The following is a 25265-nucleotide window of genomic DNA, read 5'->3' on the forward strand; positions in this document are numbered from 1 at the left end:
ACCTCGCGCACAGGAATTACGCACTCGGGAGTTCCCGCCCCTTTCTGGAACTCTGCCCTTCCAGAGAGGCTTCAGTAGCGCCAGACTGCTAGCAGTTGACATTTCCAGGTGCCCACTTTCAAAATGGCAGCCGGAAGGAAATTTGAGAGATAGGGCTAGCGCGAGGTTTAATCTAAGGACCTTCGCACAATTTCCGGTCTGGTTGCAAGATGGCTGCGCCCAGTGGCGGATTCCAACCTCGTGAGCGGCGTGGTCGGGAGCCAGAAGAGGGCTGGGGTGCTGTGGTTCCCAAGCGGCCCCGACTTGGGGCGGGAAACAAGATCGGAGGGCGAAGGCTCATTGTGGTGCTGGAAGGGGCCAGTCTGGAGACGGTCAAGGTAGCTTGGGACGAGGAAGTGGAGAAATACTGGATGGATAGGATGGGACCCCGAGGGATGAGACGATGGAGAGGCAGAGAGGGGAAACGATCTTCTGGAGGAAAAGTGGCCTAGTAGGCTCTTGATTTAACATCCTAGGTTGGCGTCACTCGTTTTTTCCTGCTCTTTTCATTTTTAAGATTTTAATTTATGAGAGAGAGAGAGAGAGAGAGAGAAGCAGAGAGGCAGAGAGGCAGAGATACAGGCAGAGGAAGAAGCAATTTCCTCGCAGGGAGCCCCATGCGGGACTCGATCCGCGGACCCGGGACTACGCCCTGAGCCGAAGGCAGACATCCAACCGCTGTGCCACCCAGGAGTCCCTTCTGTCCTTGAATCCCACTGCAGCTGTCACGTCCTGACCATCAGTTGATTTACTGGGATTCTGCGATAGAGATGCAGGCATCTGAGGGGAGGGGAAGTATGTCCATGGCGTTATCCCATAGTCTAAACCAAGATTTTGAGCAAAAGAGAAAGGTAGTTACTGTAGCTCAGCCCCTTTATCCGTCAGGACTTTGTGTTTTAATTCGTTAACCTGCGTTTGTTGTCAGCTTCCTTTATGTTACTATCCACTTCGAAACACTGGATCAGATTATCCTTTGATACTTTTACAAGTTATTTTTAAACATCATTCGGCTGTTTTCCCGAATAAATCCAGCAAATTCCTATCTTAAAACTGCGATGTTCACAGTCTCTCTCTCTCTAGTAGACCTAGAAGAAATAGCCCTGGTTTATAAGTCATACTTGGGTTTTATCTTGGCTTTTATACTTATTTTAAATGATCTTGAGAAAACAAGTTTGCAGTTTGTAAAGTGGGGGATAATACTTTGAAAGTGCTTTGAAATTATTTTGATAGTAATATAGTGTGATTCTTTTCCATTTCAGCTTCCTCAACCAGTTACTATATTAAGCTATTAAAAAGGGACTAGAAAGCCCCTTTTCATTTTTTTAAAAAAGTAATTTATATTTCTAACTTAATTATAGGATCTGATAGTCATCCTTCACTTAATCACTTGCTGTCTTTCCAGTCTGTTAATTCTGAATGTCAGGTAACCACTTTGCTTCTTCATATAGTCCATGGGGATTATAGTACCTATCATACTGGGTTGTTGAGGGGATGAAAGGAGGTGATCAGTAAAGGGTTCAGAATAATGTCTGTCACTTGGAATGATTACTGTTGATTATAGGTTCCTTATTAAATTGAAATGGGGGCACCTGGGTGGCTTAGGTCATGATATCAGGGTTGTGAGACCAAGCTCCGTATCTGGCTCCACACCGAGCCTGTTTAAGATTCTCTCTCCCTCTGCCCCAACCCCTCCCACCCCCCCACTCATACAGTTTATAAAGAAAAAAAAGTTGAAAACGTCATGGTCGGGCAGCCCGAGTGGCCCAGCGGTTTAGCGTCGCCTTCAGCCTGGGGTGTGATCCTGGAGACCCAGAATTGAGTCCTGCATCGGGCTCCCTGCATGGAGCCTGCTTCTCCCTCTGCCTGTGTCTCTGCCTCTCTCTCTCTCTCTCTCTCTCTCTGTGTCTGTCATGAATAAATTAAATAAAATCTTAAAAAAAAGAAAAAGAAAACGTCATGGTCAAATTAAAATTCTTAGAGCATGGTGGAAGAATTTAGGTCACATTGTCATTAATGGTACTCCAGGGATGACTGAATTCATAGCTGGCGGCAGTCTATACTGTTTTCTCTTACCTGCCTTTGCTGGCATCTCTTGTTCTGCTAGCCTCACAAAGCCTTCTCTCTCCCATTTATCCTTATATTCCAGCCTCATTGGCTTTTGTTCAGCTCTTTTGGAAGCACTGTGTTCTCTGATATCTTAAGGCCATTACACATAGTGTTCTCTGAGTCTCCTTTACTCATCTCTTTTGATTCATTAATTCCTACTTAATGTTCATTCATTTAACAATTACTGAATCTGTTATTGCTCTTCATTCTTCAATTAATTAGTTTAAATATCTCCTCATAGAAGTGACTCTCTTCCTGGTGTAAACCAGGCCTTCCTGTTCATCCTTTAATGAACAATCTACTTTTCTTTCAAAATGTTTATCACAATTTGGTTGTAGTTTCAGGTGCTTGTTTACCATTTGTCGCTCCACTAGAAGTCTCCATGAAGGCAGAGAATAAAGTTTTAAAAGTTCTTATATCTCCAATACCTGTTACAGAAAATGAATACACAGTATTCATTCTCTGATTAGTTAATAGTTTTCAAGCTTATTAACACAAACCACAACGAAAAAATTATGTCGTGAGCAAGTACACACATGCAACAATAAGATACCAAAAATTTCATAAATCACTAACTACCATTACTACATGTAAAGTATTCGGTCTTCTACTCTATTTTGTTAAAAGAACAAAACCCCTAGTTATAACTTACTAGTGAATAGAAACTAGATGTTCTATTCAAGAGATTCTTTTTCTTTGATAACTAATAGTCTCATGGAGGTGGTTCTTGGTCCTTTGTTTTTTCCCTGTGCTTACTCTCTGACATGCCTGTCATTTCACTTAGTTTCAAAATCTACATGCTTCTGCCCCCAAACTTTGTGGAGTTCTAGATCTCAAGCTGTTGCCAGACATACAAATGTTCTGATTCATAGAAACATAGCCTTTCAAATCCTGTATTTATATTTAATGGTGTGTTTTTAAGACTTTTTACTGATCATTTTAATGCTCCTTATGAGTCCAAATTGCAATTTGTAATTATTTCTTTTAGCTGCTGTAGATGTATTGGGCCAGATCTTTAGTATTGCACTTCTGGCTAGTGTGTTTTCTTTTCTTTTCTTTTTTTTTTTTAAGTTTTTATTTATGAGAGAGAGAGAGAGAAAGAGAGAGAGAGAGAGAGAGAGAGGCAGACACAGGCAGAGGGAGAAGCAGGCTCCATGCAGGGAGCCCCACGTGGGAGTCGACTCGGGGTCTCCAGAATCACGCCCTGGGCTGAAGGTGGCGCTAAACTGCTGAGCCACCCGGGCTGCCCTATCTAGTGTCTTTTCAAGTACAGAGTTGCCAGGATAATATTCCTCACTCAATTCATGTCCCTATTACTCTAGGATTATTTCTGGCTTTATGCTTGATACTTGAGGAACTTGCAGTTTACAAGGCAGTTTGCATCTATCAAGAACCACCTGGGTTTGGGTTGCTTCTAATCTTGGCTATTGTAAATTAATGCTGTAATTAAAATACAGGGTTGCATAGGTCTTTTTAAATTAATATTTTTTTCTTTGGGTAAATACTGGTAGTGGAACTCCTGGGTTGTATGGTATTTATATTTTTAAGTGTTTGAGGAACTTCCATTGTTTTCCACAGTGGTTTGGTAAATTGGTTGTCCACCAACTTACATTCCCACCAACAGTGCACCACTTTTCTCCACATCCTCATCAGCATTTAGTTTTTGTCTTTGATACTAGCCATTCTGGCTGGTGAGGTCATATCTCATTGTGGTTCTGATTTGCATTTCCCTGATTAGTGACGTTGAGCATCTTTTCTTGTGTCTGTTGGCCATCTGTAGGTCTTTCTCAGAAAAATGTCCATTCAGGTCCTCTGCCTATTTTTTAAGCAGACTGTTTGTTTTTTGGGTGCTGAGTTATGCATGTGTTTTGGATATTAAGCCCTTATTGGATGTCATTTGCATATCTTTATATATTTTGGATATGTCATTTGCAAATACTTGCTCCCATTCATGAGGTTGCCTTTTTGTTTTTTGGTTTCCTTTGCCTTGCAGGAGTTTAGATCATGTGAAATCTATAAACAGGCTGTGTCCTCCTTTCCTTTTTCTAAGATCAGTTATGGTGGAAAGGGAGAAAGGGTCAGCGGCCACACAGTAACTCCCTGAAGGGCTTGATGGGTCCCACCCCCCCAGTTCCTAATGAGAAGATCTAGAGCAGACTTGAGAATTTGACTAACAAGTTTCCAGATGATGATTATGATGATGATGCTGGTCTGGGGACCACACTTTGAGAACTACTAATTGAGATAAAAGGTTATGTTGCTCTCTGTCATGTTCTCTTTTCTTAAGGTAGGGAAAACGTATGAGCTACTAAACTGTGACAAGCACAAGTCTGTGTTGTTGAAGAATGGACGGGACCCTGGGGAAGTGAGACCGGACATAGCTCACCAGGTAACTCCAGGGACAGAACTTACAACCCCCTGAGTCTTTGAGCAGAAGACTAGGCAGCAGCGTGCTGAACTGTGCCATGGTTTCTGCCTCCCTCAGAGTTTACTGATGCTCATGGACAGTCCCCTGAACCGAGCTGGCTTGCTACAGGTCTATATCCACACACAGAAGAATGTGCTGATTGAAGTGAACCCCCAGACTCGAATTCCCAGAACCTTTGACCGTTTCTGTGGCCTCATGGGTGAGACCATTAGGACTAAAGTTCAGAATGAACTTGGAAGTAGTGAAGAAGGGAGGAAGAGGACAAGGGTTAAATGAAACATGAACTTTCTGAGTGGGGGGAGTGGGGAACATGTTTGATACCAGAACAAAGGCTCTTCATTGTCTTTCCAGGGGCATGGGTAAGACTTGCATGGCTTCCTCGCTGAGTGAAGAAGGGAGAGGGACTCCCTTTGTCATCCACCTAGTCATATGCTCAACAATTTGCTTGCTCGTAACATTTTAGGACCAAGTGTGGATGTAAAGGGCACACAGAGCCCACCTGAACTACCTGAACTATGGATTTTTCTGGTTAGATTTCTGGGCAGAAGAAATAGGGTCTCTACCTAGCTCTGAACTCTCTTCTCTCTCCCCCTTGACCTCCCCACCCAGTTCAGCTTTTACACAAGCTGAGTGTTCGAGCAGCTGATGGCCCCCAAAAACTCCTGAAGGTGAGGTATAGGCACCTACTGGTTGGCTGGCGGTAGGGTTCTGAGATCATTTCTGGGGCTGATCCCCCCCCCCCCCCCCCCCCGCCTTCTTTCTTCAGGTAATTAAGAATCCAGTGTCAGATCACTTTCCGGTTGGATGTATGAAGATTGGCACATCTTTTTCCATCCCAGTCGTTAGTGATGTACGAGAATTGGTGCCCAGCAGCGACCCTATTGTTTTTGTGGTGGGGGCTTTTGCCCACGGCCAGGTAAGGTCTGGGCTCAACTCTTGGGTTCTTCATGGAGCGGAGGCTTAGTATACCATTCTCAGAACAGCTGGCATTTTGATGACCTTGGGAAATAGAGGGTGAGAACACAGCTGGAAGACAAATGGGGCCTTTACATCCTGCCCCAGGCTGTATCTTTTGAGGGCTGCCAGCATGTATGTGACAGGGAAAGTCAGGACCTTCTTCATCCTCTGTACAAATTCGATGTTCAACAGTTCTGTGACATACTAGCTCAACTGTGTTTTTCTTGACCCAAAGAACGGCCGAACTTGTCACAGACAGTCAGCAGACACAACTCTTTCTCTTTTAGGTCAGTGTGGAATATACAGAGAAGATGGTGTCCATCAGCAACTACCCCCTTTCTGCAGCCCTCACCTGCGCAAAACTCACCACAGCCTTTGAAGAAGTCTGGGGGGTCATCTGACAGTAGCGTCTTGTTCTGGGACAGAGATTGGCCATGGCATCCCTCGACCCCGCTTTCAGCTCACTGCTTGGAGGGGACCTTCCTGCACCCAGACTGTGGGGGCTCGGGGAGGCGAGGCTGTATATTTGCTGCTGGTTTATCGTATAAATACTGTTCTTGTAAACCTGGTTGTTTGCAAGAATTTCTAAAATTAGCAGTATCTAATGGTGTAAACTGGTTCTTGTCCTCAGGCTTCAGGAAAAAAGACGTGAGGTTACAGTGTTTGCAGTTTGGTTCCAGGCTTTGCAGGTAGGCTCTGACTCCAAACTTCTGGGAGATCAAGGAGAGAGCCCTGCTTATTTCAGCTATGGTGAGCCTGGAGGGCTGTGTGTAAGAAAGCATCCAGGAATGCTAGCAGTGAAAAACTGAACAAAGAGAAGTGATTTTATCTGGTATAGTTCCAAGGTAGAAAAAGTGGAGCAGGTGGGGCCTGACACCTTCCCCTCCCCCCCATGGGGGGGGTGGTGGTAGCGGCACATATACAATCATAGTAAATTGGCAGAAGAAAAACACAACAGATTCCTGGCTAGAGGGGGAGAGATAAGGCAACGTGCATGGGGGAGCCCAGAGGGGAGACATGGGCCCTCTACTCCTCCCACGAGAGTCTCCCCTTTGGCCCCAGATGAAGAGTTGGCTGGCAGCAGAGGCACAGCTAGGAGTACCATGTCTTCCCACTCCCTGGCTTCTCTGTTCTCTGTGCTCTGAGGCGAAGGAGTGCTGTGGAAAGGGATACGAGTCATTTCTGCACCAGCCCTGCTCTAGGCCACCTGCAAGAGAAAGATACTTGATTGGCAGTCTGGTCAGAATCACTCCTTCTAGTCCCTGGTCTCCAGCCCTTCCAGCTGTTTCCTGGCAAGCCCAAGTTGAGTAGTCCATGCCCCATGCTGTGTTTCCTAGAAGCCAGGCCAACTTGAGATTCACTCCAAATGTCCAGTACTCCCTGCCTCCCACCCCCAATCTATTGCTCTATTCTGTAACTTGGCTACAGGGATGTTTACTTACCAGGGAAATAGATTATCCCATTTTCTTTAACTTTTCTTTCCTTGGCACCATTGCTTTGTGAACATAAGGCAATATAAAGAGTAGGCTCAAGAAGAAGACGTGGCCGAGAAAATAGATGGACTTATACACCTGTGGAGAGATACAGGCCACTGAGGTAGACACGGGGCAGACACCAGCCCTTACGGCCTGAGGTTTCAGCGATTCTTCCCCTACCCAACCTTGCCAACGGGCCCTTGTTTACCTTAAACCATTTGTCCCATGTGAAGAGGCAGAAGGCAGTCATCGAGTAACCCATGAAGAGCCAGTGGATGGTCTGCTGCACCAAGTAGTAGAAAGGTTGCAGGACAGTAATGGAAGCCAGGTTGCTCAGGGTCGGGCTCTCCTGAATTAGGCGGGCAGCCTGGGGAACATAGGGAGAGGTCATCAGTGTCCTGCCCCTTCTCATGTTCCCTGTTCACCCACCACCCTTCAGGCCTACCTGTCTTTCCACAATAACAATGAGGAATTCCATCTGGAAGCAGACCAGGTATCCTGAGTGTAGTCCATGCCAGAGGGCCAAGAAGAGCAATGAGAGTCCCTGGGATAGTTCTTTATTTCCAAGGAACTTGAGTCGTTTGAAGAAATAACTAGAGTAAAGAGTGGGGGGGGGGGGGGGGGGGGGGGGGGATGAGCCTCAGACCAGTCTGCACCGCCACCATCTCGCCTCTGGGTTCCTAGTGCCCTGAGGTGTGCAGTGGTGGCGACTGGCTCCTGCTTGGGGCCACCTGGGGTAAAGGAGGCAGCACCATCGGATTAGTTTTAGAGATGAACATAGGTGAAGTTACCACTCAGTTCAGACACAGAAAACAGACCCCAAGCTTAGCTGGGTGAGCCTGGGCAAGCCACTTCGTCAACAGGTGCCTGAGCACCTGCTGCATACTTGTGCCTATAGGGGTGAGCAGGACAGACCAGCTCTTGTGCCGCTTACACTCGTGTGTTGGGCACAAAGAGGTCAATGGCAATGGGGAACATAAAACCAGTGGCAGAAATGAGATTAAAACTCGAGGCACTTCTTGGGGTGCGTGGGTGGCTTGGTTGGTTGAGTGTACAACTCGATTTCAGCTCAGGTCATGATCTCAGGGTCATGAGATGGAGCCCTGCATCGGGCTCTGAGCTGGGCATGGAGCCTGCTTCAGATTCTCCTCCCTCTGCCCCTCACCATCTCTCCCTTCCACTCTCTAAAAACCAAAAACAAAACTCAAGGCACTTCCAGGTCTTGCTTGTGTCTTGCAAATATGACAGGAATGGGTTTTGGGGAGATGGGAGTGTGGATAAAACTAAGTACGTGTGTGTGGGTATGTGGATGACTGGAGGTTCTACCTAAAGTGGTAAAAGATGGATGGTACGCACATCTGTGCCCTTAAATCTGGGAAAGCGGCTGAATGAAGGAGCTCGGGCCCAGACCTCCCCTCCAGCTGCTTACCGGGCTACCCAGGCATTGGTGTTGATGTTGAATGAGGCGATGGTGCCTGTGAAGCGGGGGGTTGTTTCAAAGAGCCACACCTTCATGTTGGCACAGGCATCCCACTTTGCCTTTCCACGTTCATTGAAGTCATTGAAGCCCAGCCCCGTCAAAATGCACACTCCTTCCTAAGGGAAGGAGCCACTCTGTTAGCCTTCTTGCTATTCTCCTCCCCACCACGCCCCACGGCTTGCTGAATGAGGACCCTATTTCGTCTTTTCTACTTACTGTGACCAGCCAACAGGTGACATACTTGTACAGCACAAACTTGCCCCAGAGCAGCATGTACATGCAGCGAAACCAGAAACTGTGGTTCTTCGGAGAAAAAAGAACACACACACGTTAGGGCGACTACCTGGGCAAGGCAAATTTCCCTCAATGCTCTTCCTTTCCAAACGTGCTGCTGACTACTGCACGTCCACCTGACAATCTGCTGGGCTGTCCTTCTAACAGGCTACGAGGAACACACAGGGAACCCAGTGAACATCCATTCACCTTTTCCTTTGTAGAGTCCCAGAAACAGAGCTGTCCCTAACTCTTCTAAAGCATTGAGCATTCAGGAGACCAAGTATTGAGGGACTTTTATAAATCCATGGTCAATGTTAATTTAAGAGGCAAACCTACCCAGAGTGCGTAGGGAACTGCTGCAAGCCTTTCAGCTGGACAGGAGCAAAAGCCAGCACTTCCCCCTCCCTTGGTTTTTGAATTCCCTAGAAGCCCCCAATCTATCAAGAGAAGAAAACAGGCTGGAGAGGACCGGAAGCTACTAGGCTCCAAGGAGTCACTGGCTGTAATAAATCAAGCTAAGAGCTGCTCCTGAGGGAGGTAAGGGGTGCTAAAAGTGCACCTGGCACAGCCCTGTGCCCGCGAAGGTCGTTCAATGCTGGCTGATGAACATGTCCCGGCCCGGCTGGCATGGACGCCAACTCTCACAGATCTAGAGCAAAACCAACATGCAATTGTAGATGGTATTACCCACTTCTTGGCTATCTACAGGGATCCTGGCCTGTCCATTTCTAGCTCTGATGCAGTCAACCTGCTGCTGTGTTAGTAACCACTCACTTCATAGTCTTCAGTGAGGAGATAGTCTTCTGTGATGTGGGGGCTAAGTAGAGTATAGCCCACTAGGTAGACGAGGCCCAGGCCCAGGCGCTTGAGAGCAGGTATGGTGCTGGAAAGGAATGAGCAGGGTCACGACAGGCAGAGGCCGGTCCCTCTACCTTCTAACCTTAATTTACGGAGAGGAGTGTTTCAGAGTGGCTACCCGCCTGGAATGGGACAAGTAGCTCTCTGTCCAAAGCCGATAACTCAGTGTCCGGGAAGAAGCTTTATGTGGTTGGCTTTGAGGAACGGTGAATGCAAAACCCTGCCATTCACAGGCAAAGGAACAGTGTGCAGGAGTCTGGGGAGCTTCCCCTTGGGGATGCTACAGGTCTCACGGCCTTGTTGGCCTTCCCGGTACACACTGGGACAGAAAGGCCAATGCAGAGGCCAGGAAGTGACCAATTCTGAATCTGCACCTTCCTACCCTGGTTGAATCCATGCTTCCACACAGGCTAGACAACTTCTCAGGAAAGGGTTTTTTCTGATAACTTCAATTTGCTACTGTGATATACAGATACACATTTTTATATATTTAAGTCTTTTTTTTTTTTTTTTTTTAAACTGAGAAAATGGGTTTTAAAGGCATGGACATGACTGTTTGGGCAAAATCCTGTGGCATCAGAGTGAAGTCTTATGTTTGTGCTACAGGGTCAGAATGGGTGGCTGGAAGTAGTCGAGGTTGAAAAAGGCCCACTGCCTGTGATGAGCAGGTACAGAGTGCCCATGACAGCAGATGGCCCAGGGACGACGAGGCACAGACTATGAGCCAGGACCACGCTGAAAGACACATGGGGGGCCAGCTGGGACTGGCCTTCCGGAAGTCACCTTGAAGTGGCTTTGTATTGGATGAGACACCTACACAGAGGTCTTGACCAAGAGGGGCATTTACCTGTTTGGTATCTTCCCTGGTATGTCAGTCAGCTGTCCCTGCACCAGCTTCATGTAGTGGTTCATTGAGAACTGGGGCCCTACCAAGAAGGCCCCATAGAAGTAGGAGAAACCAGCAACTTCCAGCAGGGAAGGGACACCCCGTATGGCATATTTCTGTTGCTCAGAGGACAAGGAATTCTATGCCGAGAAGAGAATGAATGGTTCAGGATAGCCTTGCATCTCCCCACAAGATCCAGTTTGTGTGTTCCCCACCCTTGTGCCCCACTGAACCGGGGTTCTTAAACAGCTGTCTCTTTGAGGGCACAATAGGGAGAAAAGTCATTTGCTTCACGTTGGAATGAGTATGCGCTGGGCAGTGGCGGGGCGGGGGGGTGGTGAGGGTAACTTAGCAACAGCTGGCTGCCTCTCTTCCAAATGCCATGCTGGCACTGATCTCTGGACTTTGTGCATGAGCTGGATCTGGGGAAATTAGATTTGTTGATCCTTGCTCAGTGCTATCTGAAACAGAACTCAGGCTGGGGATGAGGGAGAGACTCTGCTCCTGGCCTTGGGGTCCAGTCTTTTGGTAGCAGGAACCTTTTTCTCCTTCCCTCTGGCTACATTCTCCTTCCTCCTTCCCTTAACCTCTCTGTGGAGGATACTTACCAGATCCTTCCCTCCGTCAAAGTAGTCAACAGCCAAACCTGAGCAGAGAGAGAAGGCGTGGGTAGAGCAGAGGGAGGGCACTGAGGATGTGGCCTGTGGGCTGAGTGTAGCCAGGAGCATAAGGGGGCGGGGCACAGGACACAGTAAGTTTATGGTGGGACAGGGAGGAGCCTAAGTGTAAAAGGGAAAGGCAGCGAGCCACCACTCACCAATCAGCTTCAAGGTCAGGACACAGTGCGGCATTGTCCACTTGATATCATAGTTGCCAGTGGCTGTGTAATAATATCCAGCAAGAAGGTAGGCCTACGAGGGGGGTGGAGTTTATTCTACCACTTGCTAGGGTTTCTTCATTTTCACCCTGCTCTGAAATCTACTGTATTCTTTCATTTTTTCCTTTCTCCTGCTCTCCTCTTTAAAGGCTTTAAGTTCCTATAAATGGAAGAAAGCGAACCTGCAGAGGGGAAGAGATGTGCTCAAGGCTTCTCAGCAAAATGAGGGCTTAACAGAGAATTCAGAGCTTAGAGTCTGTGGCTCATTTCCTTCCTTGCCTTTAAGTGACACCACTCATGGCCAGCTAGCCGGGCCAATCCTGGTCAGAAACAAAGACCCCGAGTGGCCACAATCCTGTGTAAAGGGTTAGCTGGCACCCTTCCCTGGAGGCACCAATACCATCTGCAGGGAGCCACCTGGCGCCCGTGAAAAGTGACCTACCTGAAGTCGTGCTGCTAAAGTGATGCTGGGAGAAAGGACTAGAAACTGTATCTCCTAGCTTGCTTTCTCTCTGCCACCTTCCTCCCAACCTTCCCCCACCCCAAAGTGCTGTCAGCTGTGATCTGAGCTGCTGAGGGAGCAGCGCGTTTACCATCTGGAAGCAATAGGTAGTGAGGACAGCAGTGATGGTGCGGCCCATGAGTCGAAGGATGAGGAACTGAAGCACAACACATAGCAGGGAGTGGTAGAGTTGATTTCCTGCATGCAGAGGGAAGAGAGCACAGCTTAGCTTGTGGTTGTTGGGAATTTTTGTTGTTGTTTTTGTTGTTTTGCATTCCCACCCTTTCTGAAACTTCTAAACACAAAGAGAATACTTAAAGAAGAAACCTTGGTATAAGGTCTTTTTGAAAAAGAGACTTGTGTTTTGGAGGTAGGGAAGGAAATGAATTGTATAAATATAAGGGACTGTCAGGGAGTTACTGTATTTTTGAATGTTTGAGCTAAAGGGATGCTCCCGAAGAAGGCTACTTGCATGTCATCCAGTGACAGCCCCAGCAGAGAAAATGATGGAGTCAGCTCAAGGTAGCCACTCTCAAAATGTTATCGGAATGATCGGAATGTACTGAAGAGGAAAATTAAGCTCTGTTCCTGTGCATACAAACGCTTTTTTTTTTTTTTTTTTTTTTGCAAGCAGAACATCCTAACTTCCCTATCCAGCAAATTCTCTCCGGAAATTCTGTTCAAGTCTCCTCTTTCCTGGGTTTCCCTCCAATCGTGGTGCCACTGCTAATTCACTCACCAAAGTTAAAATAAGCGATTGAGAGGCCTGTGAAGGTGTGGAAGAGATGGATGAGGTAGCTGTCCTTGAAGAAAAGGTAATGCCGAAAAAACAAAGCCAAGGGGTAACCTAGAGGGGAGAGAAATCAGTAGAGTGTTACCCATGCCTGATGCCCTCCTGGTTTTGTCTTAGAAGTTTAGCTGGCATGAAATGCAGCCCAGAGTGGAAAATACGTACATTATATGGACGGCGACAGAGAAGATAAGAGCATTCCCAAGAATCAGAAGTCTCTTGCAAATACAATTTAAAACTGAAGATATGAATTGTATATGGAGGCAATACAAAACTGGGTCCAAAGACTAGGTTTCCCTTATGGCCCTACTAAATATTGCTTGGCTTTTTCTCTTGCATTTTTTTTTTTAAAGATTTATTTATTCATGAGAGATAGAGAGGGGCACAGAGACACAGGCAGAAGGAGAAGCAGGCTCCTCATAGGGAGCCTGATGTGGGACTTGATCCCAGGACCTGGGATTACACCCTGAGCCGAAAGCAGACACTCAACCGCTGAGCCATACAGACATCCCTCTCTTGCGTTTTTCTAAATGACTCAAGGACTTAAGAGTGCCCAATTCTGTCCAAAGACACTATTTTACATCTTAATGATCCATTATGATTTCATCACCTATCATGTTAGCAGAGTAAGATCGGCTTATTTTAAGATTAAGAGGACATACATAAATTAATGTCGGGCTGCCAAGTTGTATTCCTGACTGCATACACAGTTGCATACTCCACATATACTGAGGTCTGGGCATCAACTGTGTTAGGAGTCCTTGTGAGTATCCTGGAAAAATGTCATCTAAAGCTGTGATTCCAAGTATGGTCCCAGGGCCATGCCTGAACTATAAGGGATCTCTGGTGAGGCCATAAACTGATTATGCATGGTGAAAGGCAGCTTGCTGAATTAAAGGGGTCACTAAAGATTGGGTATTCCTCAACTACAATTGGCATGTTCCATGGTTTTACTACACGTCCGAATTCAGTGTTCCATCAAGAAGTCTGGCTAATGTGCTCAGCAACACTTCTATGGCAGGAGTGTGTGTGCAATGAATTGGAATCCCAGTGTCTTTCTGCAAGGACATTTCATCTACCCTATCATTGCATAATTAGCATTCTTGAGTTGCTCATGGTTTACAGTTGCTGCAATTCTTGCCGTCAAATTATAGATTGCAGTTAGTTTTTCATGGGCAGCATGGTGGTGAGCTTGGCTAACTCTGCAGTGCTCAGGAAAGTATACACAGAGAAAGTGCTTAATTATTTATCAAGTGAACAAGAAAATGGATAACCATGTTATATATTGGCCTATGTCCTGCTAGTCTGTTTTCCCATGCTTTTTCTCTTTTAACTTAACAACATAGTGGGGTACTTATCCTGGGTACTTACAAAACACAACTTATCCTGTTCTGTTTTGTTTTTTTCCCATGTAACAGTGTATCAACTATTTGATCTTGGTGCCAGGGTCTGATGTTCTTGGATTGCTGTTCTCATCAAGGACTAGGCTCTTTATCAAGCTTACAGCTTCATGCAAGTAGTTAATTTTACAGACATCCTGTGCATCACTGGCTCATTCATTCGACACATTTGTTAAAGCCTACTGTATGCCCGGTATTCTGTTTGTAGAGCATAGGATGAGTGAGGAGGTAGCATGTCAGGGTTTATTTTCTTGCTAGCTGAGATGAAGTGATATACGATTACTAGCTCAAGGGAGAGGGAGACACTTATGACCCTTTCACAGTCAGATGAATGAGTGAAGAAACAGGATTGAGTTTCATTACATATCACATGGGCAGAAATTTGGCAGGGACAGAGCACCAGGTTAGCAGCAAGTTTTGCTAAGAACCAGAGCTAGATACTAGAAAGTATAGAATGGGGTCTAATTGCCTTAAATCTTTTGCTTTTTATTTTAAAGATTTTACTTATTTATTAGAGAGAGAGTGCGAGCGTGTGCTCACATGAAGGGGTGCACAAAGTGGGGAGGGCAGAGGAAGAAGGAGAAGCAGGCTCCCCACTGAGCAGGGAGCTTCCGACAACCCCAGGCTCCATCCCAGGACCCTGAGATCCCAGGACCTGAGCCGTAGGCAGAAACTTAACTGACTGAGCCACCCAGGCACCCTGCTTTTTAATGTTTTAGGAACGGGGGTAAAATGAATAGAAGCAATAAATAGGGTAGATTTTAAATATCTAGAGTACTGATAAATAAGTTCAGGTAGCCAAGAGTTTACCTCTTTAGGTGCTAAGAACTTTAACCAAATGGGGAGCCTGGGTGGCTCAGCAGTTGAGTGTCTGCCTTCCACTCAGTGCGTGATCTCAGAGCGATCCCAGATCCAGGGTTGAATCTGCAATGGAGTCTCTGCATGGAGCCTACGTCTCCCTCTGCCTATGTCTCTGCCTCTCTGTGTCTCTCATGAATAAATAAATAAAATCTTTAAAAAAAAAGAGCCTTAACTAAATGGAAGCCCTAAAGCCATTTAGAATGCTTAAAATTAAAAGACAAAACAAAAAACCCCCAAATAAAAAACACAACACCTCAAACACCTTGTTTGCCTCAAGTCAAACATAATTTAATGAACATAATTTAACATTTTCTTGGTGATGTGGGCCATAATTAGAGTACAGTCATGACCTATCAAGGTGTGTTAACTGTTTGCACTGACCCTCGTAGGCCGTCCACTGCCCTGCATTCTGAGTTCTCGTATCCATTCCTTAGAGCTTTTATGCCCCTTTCCTTATTATTCAGGGATCAGTAGTCACTTCTTGAGCTTTTTCAGAGTGCCTGCCAAGAACCCTTCCTTTCCCTATTTCTAATTTATTGCAGGCCTTAGAAACCATAACCATGTTTTAAAGGTATAAAAAAAAAAAAAAAGATCTAAGAGCAAGAGTCTTAGGTGCTTTCCTTATAGACTCAGTGCATAGGCCTGGTGACATCTGTCCTGGCCACTCAAACCCTCTTTCACCTGTTTTCAGGTATATGTTGGGGTGTGTGTGTGCGTGTGTGTGTGGTGGGGACCACTGAGTTCCATACAGGTAAGTGAAGTATTGGTGCACACAGGTAAACAAACACACAAGATGGAGTGACCGGCAGAAAAATAAAAACGCGGCAGGCCAGGTGACCCAAACAGAGGATTATCACACAGAATAGCAAAGCTGGGAATGAAGCCGCAGAGAGGAAGAAGGAATCGTGCTGGGCGAGTTGCTGGGACAACCCAGAGCTGATTTTTGAGTGTGTAAACATCAAACCTTACTCTTGGCTGCCGCTCAGCTCAGCAGGCTTTGGGGCCTGGCTGCTCTTCAGGGATGTGCTGCTTTGGGGAGGGTGTTGTCCTACAAGCTGTTTCTGGGTCTTAACGCTTTTTCATGGGAGCCAATGCTTAATATAATGGCTGTAGTCACCTGAAGAATTTTTAAAAGCCAACAAAGCACCTCTTCACTCACTCACCCACCTGTGAGTCTGATTTGACAGGTCTGAGGGATGATGACGTGTGGCCTGGGTTAAGAAGCATCGCTTTACTATAAAAATCCTAAGGGAAGGCAGCGGTCTGTACTAGGTCCCGAGAATAAAATTCTGAGCTTGTCAACTGGGGGTGATGGTCTTTCCTTTAATAGCACCAAACAAGCAGAGGTTTGTTGTATAAACAAATGTATAGCTTCAAGCAACTAGTTAATTTTCTAGATATCCGGTGGATTGCTGGCTCATTTGTTCCTTTGACAAATGTTTATTCGGTGCTCACTAATACCAGGTATCCTGTTTATGAAGCATGTAAGCATTTGTTTGGCTATACTGTAACTGTTTCTTCTGATTATTTTTTTAAGGGGAGAGGGCCTTCAGAAACTTATTAGCAGATGCAGGGTGATGATCTAATACACATGCTAAACCTGAGAACCCCGACTAGAATGGGAACATTCCAACAGCAAAAACTAGGGCATTCAAAATGATGTGAACCTTAAAGCTCACAGAATTGGGTCCTCCTCAGAGGTTTAGGAAGTCATGGAGTATCCAGCTGTATTCTCCAGTCAGTCCCTGGATGTTTACCAGGGTCTAAGTGCCATCTGAGTCAGAAACTAGGATCTGTCACAACCTAGATCACTCATGGAACTCCTTATTCTCTGTATAATAGTTGTGAAATTACTTATTAATCCTACACGTTCTGAGGTTTCATCTGAAGAAATAGAAATGAGGTGTTTACATTTACAGCCTGATAAATTTCTTTGACCTTTCAACCTTTATAGCTATTTCTAGATAGGATATGACCCCATTTGATCAGTCAGTGGTTCATATGACCCTGGTGAAAAGAAAATAGAGCATTTTTGGCAAGTGTGTGGTAGAAGATAGAATTAGACAGAACTGGCATGTGTTGGCTTAGTCTGATACTGATACTGGTTTGTCAAAAAAAAACAATCTACCTCAAACACCATGCAAAGTGTTGACATAAAATCCACATAGCACACCAGTGGAGTTCAAACATTTTGGTCTCAGGACCACTTTAGACTCTTAAAAATTACTGAGGACCTCAAGCAACATGTTAGTGTAGATACTATCTGTCAATATCTACTGTGTTAGAAAACAAAACTAAGAAAAACTTAATTTAATTACTAATTCATTTAAAAACAGTAAACTGATGACATCATATGTAAATAACATACTTTTAATAAAAACAACTATATTTTCCAAAACAAACAAATAAAGCAAACCATTTAATGAGAAGAATGGCACTGTTTTTACATTTTTACAAATTTCTGGCCTTTGGCTAAATAGATAGCTGGGTTCTCAAATCTGCTTCTGCATTTAGTCTGTTAATATGTTGTTTTGATTAAAACATATGAAGAAAATCTGGCTTCACACAGATATACAGTTGGAAAGAGAACCTTAATAGTCTTTTCAGATCGTTTTGAATATTATTCTTTGATACTATACTGAAACTGGACAAGTAAGTAGTTTCTTAAAGGTTAGTTGCAACGCAGGACCTGCCAACCATATTAGTGAACTTTCTGCTGTTACATTAAAATCTACGGGCCTCTTGTGTGCTTCAAATGGATCTTTCACCCAGGCATGATTTTTCTAACACCATGCATTGGTCATTTGGAAAATATTAGTTCACTGAGTTAAGCAGATCTTCCAGATACTGACCTATGTCGTTAGAATACGATACGGAAAAAAAAAATCCTATTTCTTTTTTTAAAAAAGATTTATTTACATATGTATGTATGTATGTATGTGAGAGAGACAGAGAGAGAGAGAGAGACAGAGTGAGAGACAGAGTGAGAGGGAGAAGCAGACTTCCCGCTGAACAGGGAGCCTGACTTGGGGTTCAATCCCAGGACCCTGAGATCATGACCTAAGCCAGAGGTAAATGCTTAACCTACTGAGCCACTCAGCTGCATGCCCCAACCTCCCATCCTATATCTTAATATCACCACCAATTTTTAGCAGCAAAGTCTTTATATACCAAGAAGTTGTCAATCTCTTGGTAACAGATACAAGTTTTCCCAAATTCAAATTTTCACTTGAAAGCCTGAATTTTAGTACTGACTACAAATACTGTCAGTTGTTTTGCTTGAAGTGAGAGACTCACTTTGTACATTTTCGGGAAACGATCTGCCAAATGCCTAAGTCTAAACAGCCACGGTTGGCCTGTCAGTCATTATTTCAAAAAAAATGGTGTTCAATGAAAAAAGAAGCTATTCGTTCAACACGCAGCTCAAGCACAGCACAAGAGCTTTGCCTCCAGACAGCCACTGCCCTTCAGTATGTAGAAGTGCTTTGTGCAGACTTCTCATTTCTTCAAACAGAATGTGAAAAAGACTGTATTCAAGGGCTGAGATTTAATAAAGTAATGCTTCATCAAGGACTTTTTTTTAAAAGATTTTATTTATTCATGAGAGACAGAGAGAGAGAGGCAGGAACATAGGCAGAGGGAGAAGCAGGCACCCCGCAAGGAGCCTGATGTGGGTCTCGATCCTGGGGACTCCAGGATCACACTCTGGGCCAAAGGCAGATGCCCAACTGCTGAGCCACCCAGGTGTCCCCCAAGGACTTTTTTTTTTTTAAGATTTTTTTTTTTTTTTTTTTAATTTGAGAGAAAGAGAGAGAGAGAGCAAGCGAGCATGAACAGGAGGGAGGGGAGAGGGTGAGGGAGAAGCAGACTCCCCACTGAGCAGGGAGCCTGAGGTGGGCCTCTATCCCAGGACCCCAGGATCATAACCTGAGCTGAAGGCAGACGTTCAACTGACTGAGCCACCCAGGCACCCCCATCAAGGACAGTCTTAAGTGAACATGGCCTTTTTGGGGGGATTGGGGGGGAACTAAGAGTGTGCAGCACTGAAGAATACTGCTAGTGTGGTGCGGTGCTCCTGCCTTGATTCACGGTCAGGCACCAGCAGTTACAACCATTGCTTTTGTACCATCAGAGCAAATGTTGATGCAGCAAACCTAGGGGTTCTTGGACTACACTTGGGGAACTGCTGAATTGCTGACATATGGAATCATGTTTTGGCTTCATCTTCCTTCCTTTAATGCTCAAATCGAGGCCTTTTCTTCCTCCCTGCTTTACTCACCTGCTCTCCTGTGCTGTTTTTTTTTTTTTTTCTATTGAGGTATAATTCCCATACCATCAAATTCACCATTTCAAAGTGTAGAATTCAGTGGTGTTTGGTATATTCAAAAGGTTGTGAAACATCCCACTACTTAATTTCAGAACGTTTCCAGCTCCCCAAAAGAAACCGCATACCTGTTTCCCAGTCACTACTCTCCATTTGCTCCTGTCCCCAGACCCTGGGAGCCCCTGGGGTTACTTTATGTCTATCCAGACTGCCTATTCTGGGGATTGCATATAAGTGGAATCCTGTCATACGTGGACTTTTGTGTCTGGTCTTCTTCAGTTAGCATAATTTTTTTCTTTTTTCTAAAAGATTTTATTTATTTATTTGAGGGATACAGAGATAGCAACAGAGATAGAGAAAGAGAACATGAGCAGGGAAGACAGGGAGGAGCAGGCTCCCCACAGAGCAGGAAGCCAGATGTGGGGCTCAATCCCAGGACCCTGAGATCATGACCTGAGCTGAAGGCAGATGCCTAACCCACAAAGCCACCCAGGAGCCCCTAGCATAATGTTTCCAAGGTTCATTTATGTTGAAGCACCTACCAATGCTTTATTTAAAAACAATTTTTTTTTTTTTTTTTTAGTATAGTTGACACATAAGCAATGTTCTATCAGTTTCAAGTGTATAACAGTGATTCAACTCCTCTCTATGCTTCCATTCAGCAGCTGATGGAGATTCAGGTTGTTTCCACTTCTTGGGTATTACAGAGTAATGCTGTTATGGAGCATTCATGTCCAAGTTTACGTGGGAACATATAGTTTTATTTATTTATTTTTAAAGATTTTATTTACTTATTCATGAGAGACACACACAGAGAGGCAGAGACACAGGTGGAGGGAGAAGCAGGCTCCATGCAGGGAGCCTGATGTGGGACTCGATCCCGGGCCCAGGATCACACCCTGAGCCAAAGGCAGATGCTCAACTGCTGAGCCACCCAGGCGTCCTGGGAACATAGAGTTTCTGTTCTCTTAGGCATAAACCTAAGAGCGGGTCTTTCAGTCCTCTTACTCTCGAGCCCTGCACTGCTCTCCATTGGTGGTGTAGACCAGTTTTTTAAATATCCCATTTGTTTGGAACCAATACTTTTGCAAAATACCAAATCACAGGCTACAAAAGTTCCTAAACATTTACTCTCTCACTTTCTGGGCTTGCTTTGACTGGCAAGGGGTGGCCGGCTAGAATCTGCATAGATCACACGGACTTTTCTTTTTCTCATTCACTGAGGGCTTTTCTCTGGGTCCTAAGTGCGGCTGATCTCCAGGATTCGGCCTTGACCCTCTACTGTGCTTGCTACACCGCCTCCCTGGAAACCACATCTCCTCTCCTGCACCTTAATAGAATCTTCATGCCAAAGACAAACACATCTTCATCTTTAATCCTAACTTCTCAAGTTTCGGTTCTGCATTTCTTACTTCCTGGTAGGACATTCTTCGTTTGGTATTGCATACCATTTCAAACTCTGTATTTACAAAAACATGACTTTCCCCCTTCTCTTGGCGGTGGCGGCGGCTTCTTCTTCTTCTTCTTCTTCTTCTTCTTCTTCTTCTTCCTTCTTCTTCTTCTTCTTCTTCTTCTTCTTCTTCTTCTTCTTCTTCTTCTTCTTCTTCTTCTTCTTTCTTCTTCTTCTTCTTTCTTCTTCTTCTTTCTTCTTCTTTCTTCTTCTTTCTTCTTCTTTCTCCTCCTTCTCCTCCTTCTTCTTCTTCTTCTTCTTCTTTTAAATAAATTTATGGAGCTTCCATTCTCCAAATCACTCAATCACATTCAAAAGCCTAAAGGTGTCTTTGTCTCCTCCCTATCCTTGGTTCCCTGGACATCCCTCCTTTCCAACAGTTCTCGCCACTGTCACCTCCACCCCCCATCCTTTGCATTCTGTGCTACATTTGCAGCTAAGACCTTCAAGCAGTTGCCCTTGAACTCCTGCCATGACTCCTACTTGATCTCTCGTGCAGCCTCAGGCTCCCAGCCACCCTCCACCAGAATACTTTTCCTTCAAGTCCTGCTCAGAAAACAGTGACCCCCAAATGACTACTCAACATAGGACCAGTCCCTAAGTCTAAGACTCAAGGTCCATCTTCTAAACTACATTTCTAGGTAAAGCTTCCATTTCTTGACTACAGCTAAAACTGATCTGCTAGTTTTTGCCCAAACATATCTTATGTCTTTTGTCTCTAGACCTTAGCTCATGCCAACCCTTTGTGTGGAACACCCTTTCTGACTGCTCCTCTACCAAGTGAAATTCTTCCTACCCATTCTCGGAAACCCAGCTCAAATGTTTCCTTCTCTAAGGCCATCTCAGACCACACTGAACTCATGGCCCTGTGTATTACGGATTCATGCCTTAAATACATGGCACTTAGGACTACAACTCATTTGGTAAATCACTGTATACTAGAATATGCCACTCCTTATATTTTTGTTTTATATTACAATTTTTAAAAAAGATTTTATTTGTTCATGAGAGACACAGAAACGGAGAGGCAGAGACATAGGCAGAGGGAGAAGCAGGCTCCCCACCGGGGAGCCTGATGTGAGACTTGATTCTGGTACCCCGGGATCACGCCCTGAGCTAAAGGCAGATGCTCAACCATTGAGTCACCCAGGCACCCCTATATTACAATTTTTATATGTTCAATCTCTTTTTTCTTTTCTTTTCTTTTCTTTTCTTTTCTTCTTTTCTTTTCTTTTCTTTTCTTTTCTTTTCTTTTCTTTCTTTCTTTCTTTCTTTCTTTCTTTCTTTTCTTTTCTTTTCTTTTTTAAAAAAGATTTTATCCATCTATTAGAGAGAGAGAGAAAGAGTACAGCACAAGCAGGGGGAGCAGCAGAGGGAGAGAGAGAAGCGGGCTCCCATCCAGCAGGGAGCCTAATGTGGGGCTTGACCCCAGGACCCTGGGACCATGACCCAAACTAAAAGCCAGATGCTCAACTTACTGAGCCACCCAGGTGCCCTTGTTCCATTTCTTTTCCCATAGGCCTCCTATGTCTTTGGATCTTCTCTCGCACACTATCCTGTATACTTGATTTTTTGATTGATTGATTAATGGTAACAGACACTTAATGGCCATTTGACCTTGAACATCTGGTCAAGATTAAATTTCCTCATCTGTGAAATGGGCTAGCACCTGCCTCAATGAGTTGTTCTAAGAGCTATAGATGATGACACATATAAAGCAGTTCACACAGTGCCTAAAATATTGCAGGTGGCCACAGACTTATGCGAATACACATTTGCACAGAGTGAGAGGGAGGAAAACAGGGCAATGTTTGTTCTCCAAACATTCCTTTCACCCTCCAGCTAATGGCCTTTCTTCCCTTTGTCTTCTCAGACCCTTACCACTCTCCTTAGCTCATTTTTTTTCTGCTTAAAAAAAAAAGGAAAAAAAAAAAAAGAAGTTAGTGGGGGAGAAGGGCAGGCTTTTCTGAGAAATTCTAGGGCAAATGGATATCAGAACTTCTGAATCTAATCTTCATTCCATGTGATGACCAAATGACTACGGGGTTTCCTTTCCATCTGTATTTCAAAAGATAGCATATTTATTTTAGAAGGATACTGGTTTTGGCTTGCCAAGAGCACTTCTCCCAAAATGCAGTGTACTACTGAATTATGGTGCAGGATGGTTAGAAGAACATGGACTTTGGAGTGAAGACATCTCAATTTGAACTCTTGTCCTGCTACTTACTAGCTGTCACCTCAGGCTGGCTGACTCTTAACCTTTCTGTCCCTCTTTCTCTTTCTTTTTTTTTTTTTTTTTTAAGAGATTTTATTTATTTATTCATGAGAGAAAGAGATAGAGGCAGAGACACAGGCAGAGGGGGAAGCAGGCTCCATGCAGGGAACCCGATGCGGGACTTGATCCCAGGACTCCAGGATCATGCGCTGGGCTAAAGGCAGAAGCTTAACTGCTGAGCCACAGGCATCCCTGTCCCTCTTTCTCATTGGTAGAATGAGCATCCAGTTGTGGGTTTGTCTAGTAAGCCTGGTACACATCAGACGCTCAGCAAATGTGAGATCGCTCCACCTCTGCCTTAACAGTGAAGTGCCCAGCGATCTCGTCTAGTCGCACAGCTATAAATACCATCCATTTGCTGACGTCTCCCAAATTTTCATCTTCAGCCTGGACCTCTCCCCTGGACCCCATACTGGGGTATGCACACTCAATACTTTGGGGAAGTGCATTCCTTTATTTATTTATTTCTTTTCTTTTCTTTTTTTCTTTTTTTTTTTGGGGGGGGGGAGGTGCATTCCTAAACAGATACCTCCAAGTCAACAGGCACTGCTGACGTACCGTACCGACCTCACTAAACCTGCTCGTTCCCTAGCTGGCTCCATTTCAGCAGACAGCAACTTAACCTTCTTTCCCCTATGACTGAATCCCTGCAACCCTGCCACCATTCTTGACCGGCCCCCTTTCCAACCTCAACCTGATCAGTCAACAAATCCTGTCTGTTTTACCTTGAAAATAAACCCAGAATCTGACCTTCTCTTCCCCTGGGCCAAACCAATACCATCTCTGGCCTGTGTTGTTATCGTTTGCAGCCTGATGGACCTCTTGCTTCTATCATACACAGCACCCACGAGGATTCTATAATAACACAGTCAGATCAGCTCCTTCCTCTGCTCAAAATCCTCAAGTCTCCAATCTTGCTAAGTAGAAGCCAAAATCCAAACAGAATAGGATCTGGTTGCCCTTCCCAGCCTGAGCTTTCTTGGACTCATCTCAACCACCCTGCCCCAGCCAAAGCTCTCTCTCCTGGTTGTCGGGCAGGTCTGGCCCCAGAGCCTCCATGTTCATAGGTTCTGAGCCTGAAATATCCTTGGCACAGATAAGCTCAAGTCGCTGAGGTCCTTACCAAATGTCCCCTTATCGGTTAGGCCTTCCCTAACCTTCCTATCTAAAACTGCACATGCTTCCCGCTCCCCCCAGCCCACACCCACCACCAACACACTCTTCTGTTCTTCTGGTTCACTTTTCTATTTGCCCCTTAGCACTTCTTAGTCTTTTACACACTAGATATTTTATTTATTTATCCGCCTTTGGAAGTAGAGATTTTGTCTGGTTTTTCCTCTGCTGTACCCCAGTGCCTAGTACAAATCCTGGTAAAAAAGGTCTCAAATATTTGTTGAATGGGTGATAGAGTGAAAGAATGAATGAGTGAGCACTCTATCTCTAGGCAGTCAATAAAATACTTATTAAGCGTCCATTATGTGGTCAGCTTTGCATTAGGCCAAAAGGGGGATGTGGCAGAACTGAAAGAGGTGTCTTTTTTTAAAAATATTTTATTTATTTATTCATGAGAGAGAGAGAGAGAGAGAGAGAGAGAGGCACAGACACAGGCAGAGGGAGAAGCAGGCTCCATGCAGGGAGCCTGACATGGGATTCGATCCCAGGGCTGAAGGCTGTGCTAAACCGCTGAGCCACCCAGGCTGCCCAAGAGGTGGTTTTTTTTTTTTTTTTAACTCTTCAGGAACTTTTTAGAGAGCGAGAAAAGAAATCTCAGATGCCAATGTTCTGTAAGTGCTAACCGCAAGGGACAGCCAATGCTGTAGAAGTCAGAAAGGAGAGAGATCAACAGTGACCAGAGTAATGAGGACGAAGAAAGATAAGGAAAGAGCAGTCTGGAGGAGGGGGAGGAGGAGCGGGATGAGGGGGAGGAGGACGAGGAGGAAGAGGAGGAGGAGGAGCAGGAGCAGGACGAGGAGGGGGAGGAGGAGGAGGACGAGAAGGAAGAGGGAGGAACAGGAGGAGGAGGAAGAGGACTAGGAGGAGGAGAAAGAGGACGAGGAGAAGGAACAGGAGGAGGAAGAGGGGGAGGACAAACCGGAGGGGGAGGCGGAGGACAAGGAGGAGGAGGATGAGGAGGACAAGGAGGAGGAGGAACAGGAGGGGAAGGCAGAGGATGAGGAGGACGAGGACAAGGAGGAGGAGGATGAGGGGGAGGAGGAGGAGCAGGATGAGGAGGAGGTGAGGAGGAGGACGAGGAGGAGAGGGAGGAGGATGAGGATAAGGA

General features: G+C 45.2%; 2 protein-coding genes across 2 annotated transcripts in view; one reads left to right on the top strand and one right to left on the bottom strand.

The window, feature by feature from the left end:
• Nucleotides 1-59: 59 nt before the first annotated feature.
• Nucleotides 60-6130, top strand: EMG1 (EMG1 N1-specific pseudouridine methyltransferase). The gene is made up of 6 exons (XM_041735995.1): nucleotides 60-377; nucleotides 4433-4534; nucleotides 4631-4772; nucleotides 5183-5241; nucleotides 5340-5489; nucleotides 5818-6130. Exons 1-6 carry the CDS (start codon nucleotides 210-212, stop codon nucleotides 5929-5931), a joined length of 735 nt encoding a protein of 244 aa, XP_041591929.1. The 5' UTR covers nucleotides 60-209; the 3' UTR covers nucleotides 5932-6130.
• Nucleotides 6131-6328: 198 nt separating this feature from the next.
• Nucleotides 6329-25265, bottom strand: part of LPCAT3 (lysophosphatidylcholine acyltransferase 3) — a 40127-nt gene continuing 21190 nt past the window's right edge. The window contains exons 2-13 of the mRNA XM_041735993.1: nucleotides 12624-12731; nucleotides 11976-12082; nucleotides 11323-11416; nucleotides 11114-11151; nucleotides 10467-10645; nucleotides 9536-9644; nucleotides 8702-8788; nucleotides 8435-8601; nucleotides 7451-7598; nucleotides 7214-7372; nucleotides 6973-7101; nucleotides 6329-6737 (exon numbers count right to left, since the gene is read on the bottom strand). Of these exons, the coding sequence (XP_041591927.1) occupies nucleotides 6985-7101; nucleotides 7214-7372; nucleotides 7451-7598; nucleotides 8435-8601; nucleotides 8702-8788; nucleotides 9536-9644; nucleotides 10467-10645; nucleotides 11114-11151; nucleotides 11323-11416; nucleotides 11976-12082; nucleotides 12624-12731 (1313 nt within the window). The 3' untranslated portion in view covers nucleotides 6329-6737; nucleotides 6973-6984. The remainder of the gene's footprint in view (nucleotides 6738-6972; nucleotides 7102-7213; nucleotides 7373-7450; nucleotides 7599-8434; nucleotides 8602-8701; nucleotides 8789-9535; nucleotides 9645-10466; nucleotides 10646-11113; nucleotides 11152-11322; nucleotides 11417-11975; nucleotides 12083-12623; nucleotides 12732-25265) is intronic.

The sequence above is a fragment of the Vulpes lagopus genome, chromosome 21 (genome assembly GCF_018345385.1).
Source record: "Vulpes lagopus strain Blue_001 chromosome 21, ASM1834538v1, whole genome shotgun sequence".
NCBI lineage: Eukaryota > Metazoa > Chordata > Mammalia > Carnivora > Canidae > Vulpes > Vulpes lagopus.

Bases quoted from the DNA above. Each gene is read 5' to 3' on its own strand.
- EMG1 (XM_041735995.1), top strand. From the start codon at position 210: ATGGCTGCGCCCAGTGGCGGATTCCAACCTCGTGAGCGGCGTGGTCGG. The intron at 4,773-5,182 runs GTGAGACCATTA...CTCCCCACCCAG, and splicing joins CCGTTTCTGTGGCCTCATGG to TTCAGCTTTTACACAAGCTG. The intron at 5,490-5,817 runs GTAAGGTCTGGG...TTTCTCTTTTAG, and splicing joins GGGCTTTTGCCCACGGCCAG to GTCAGTGTGGAATATACAGA.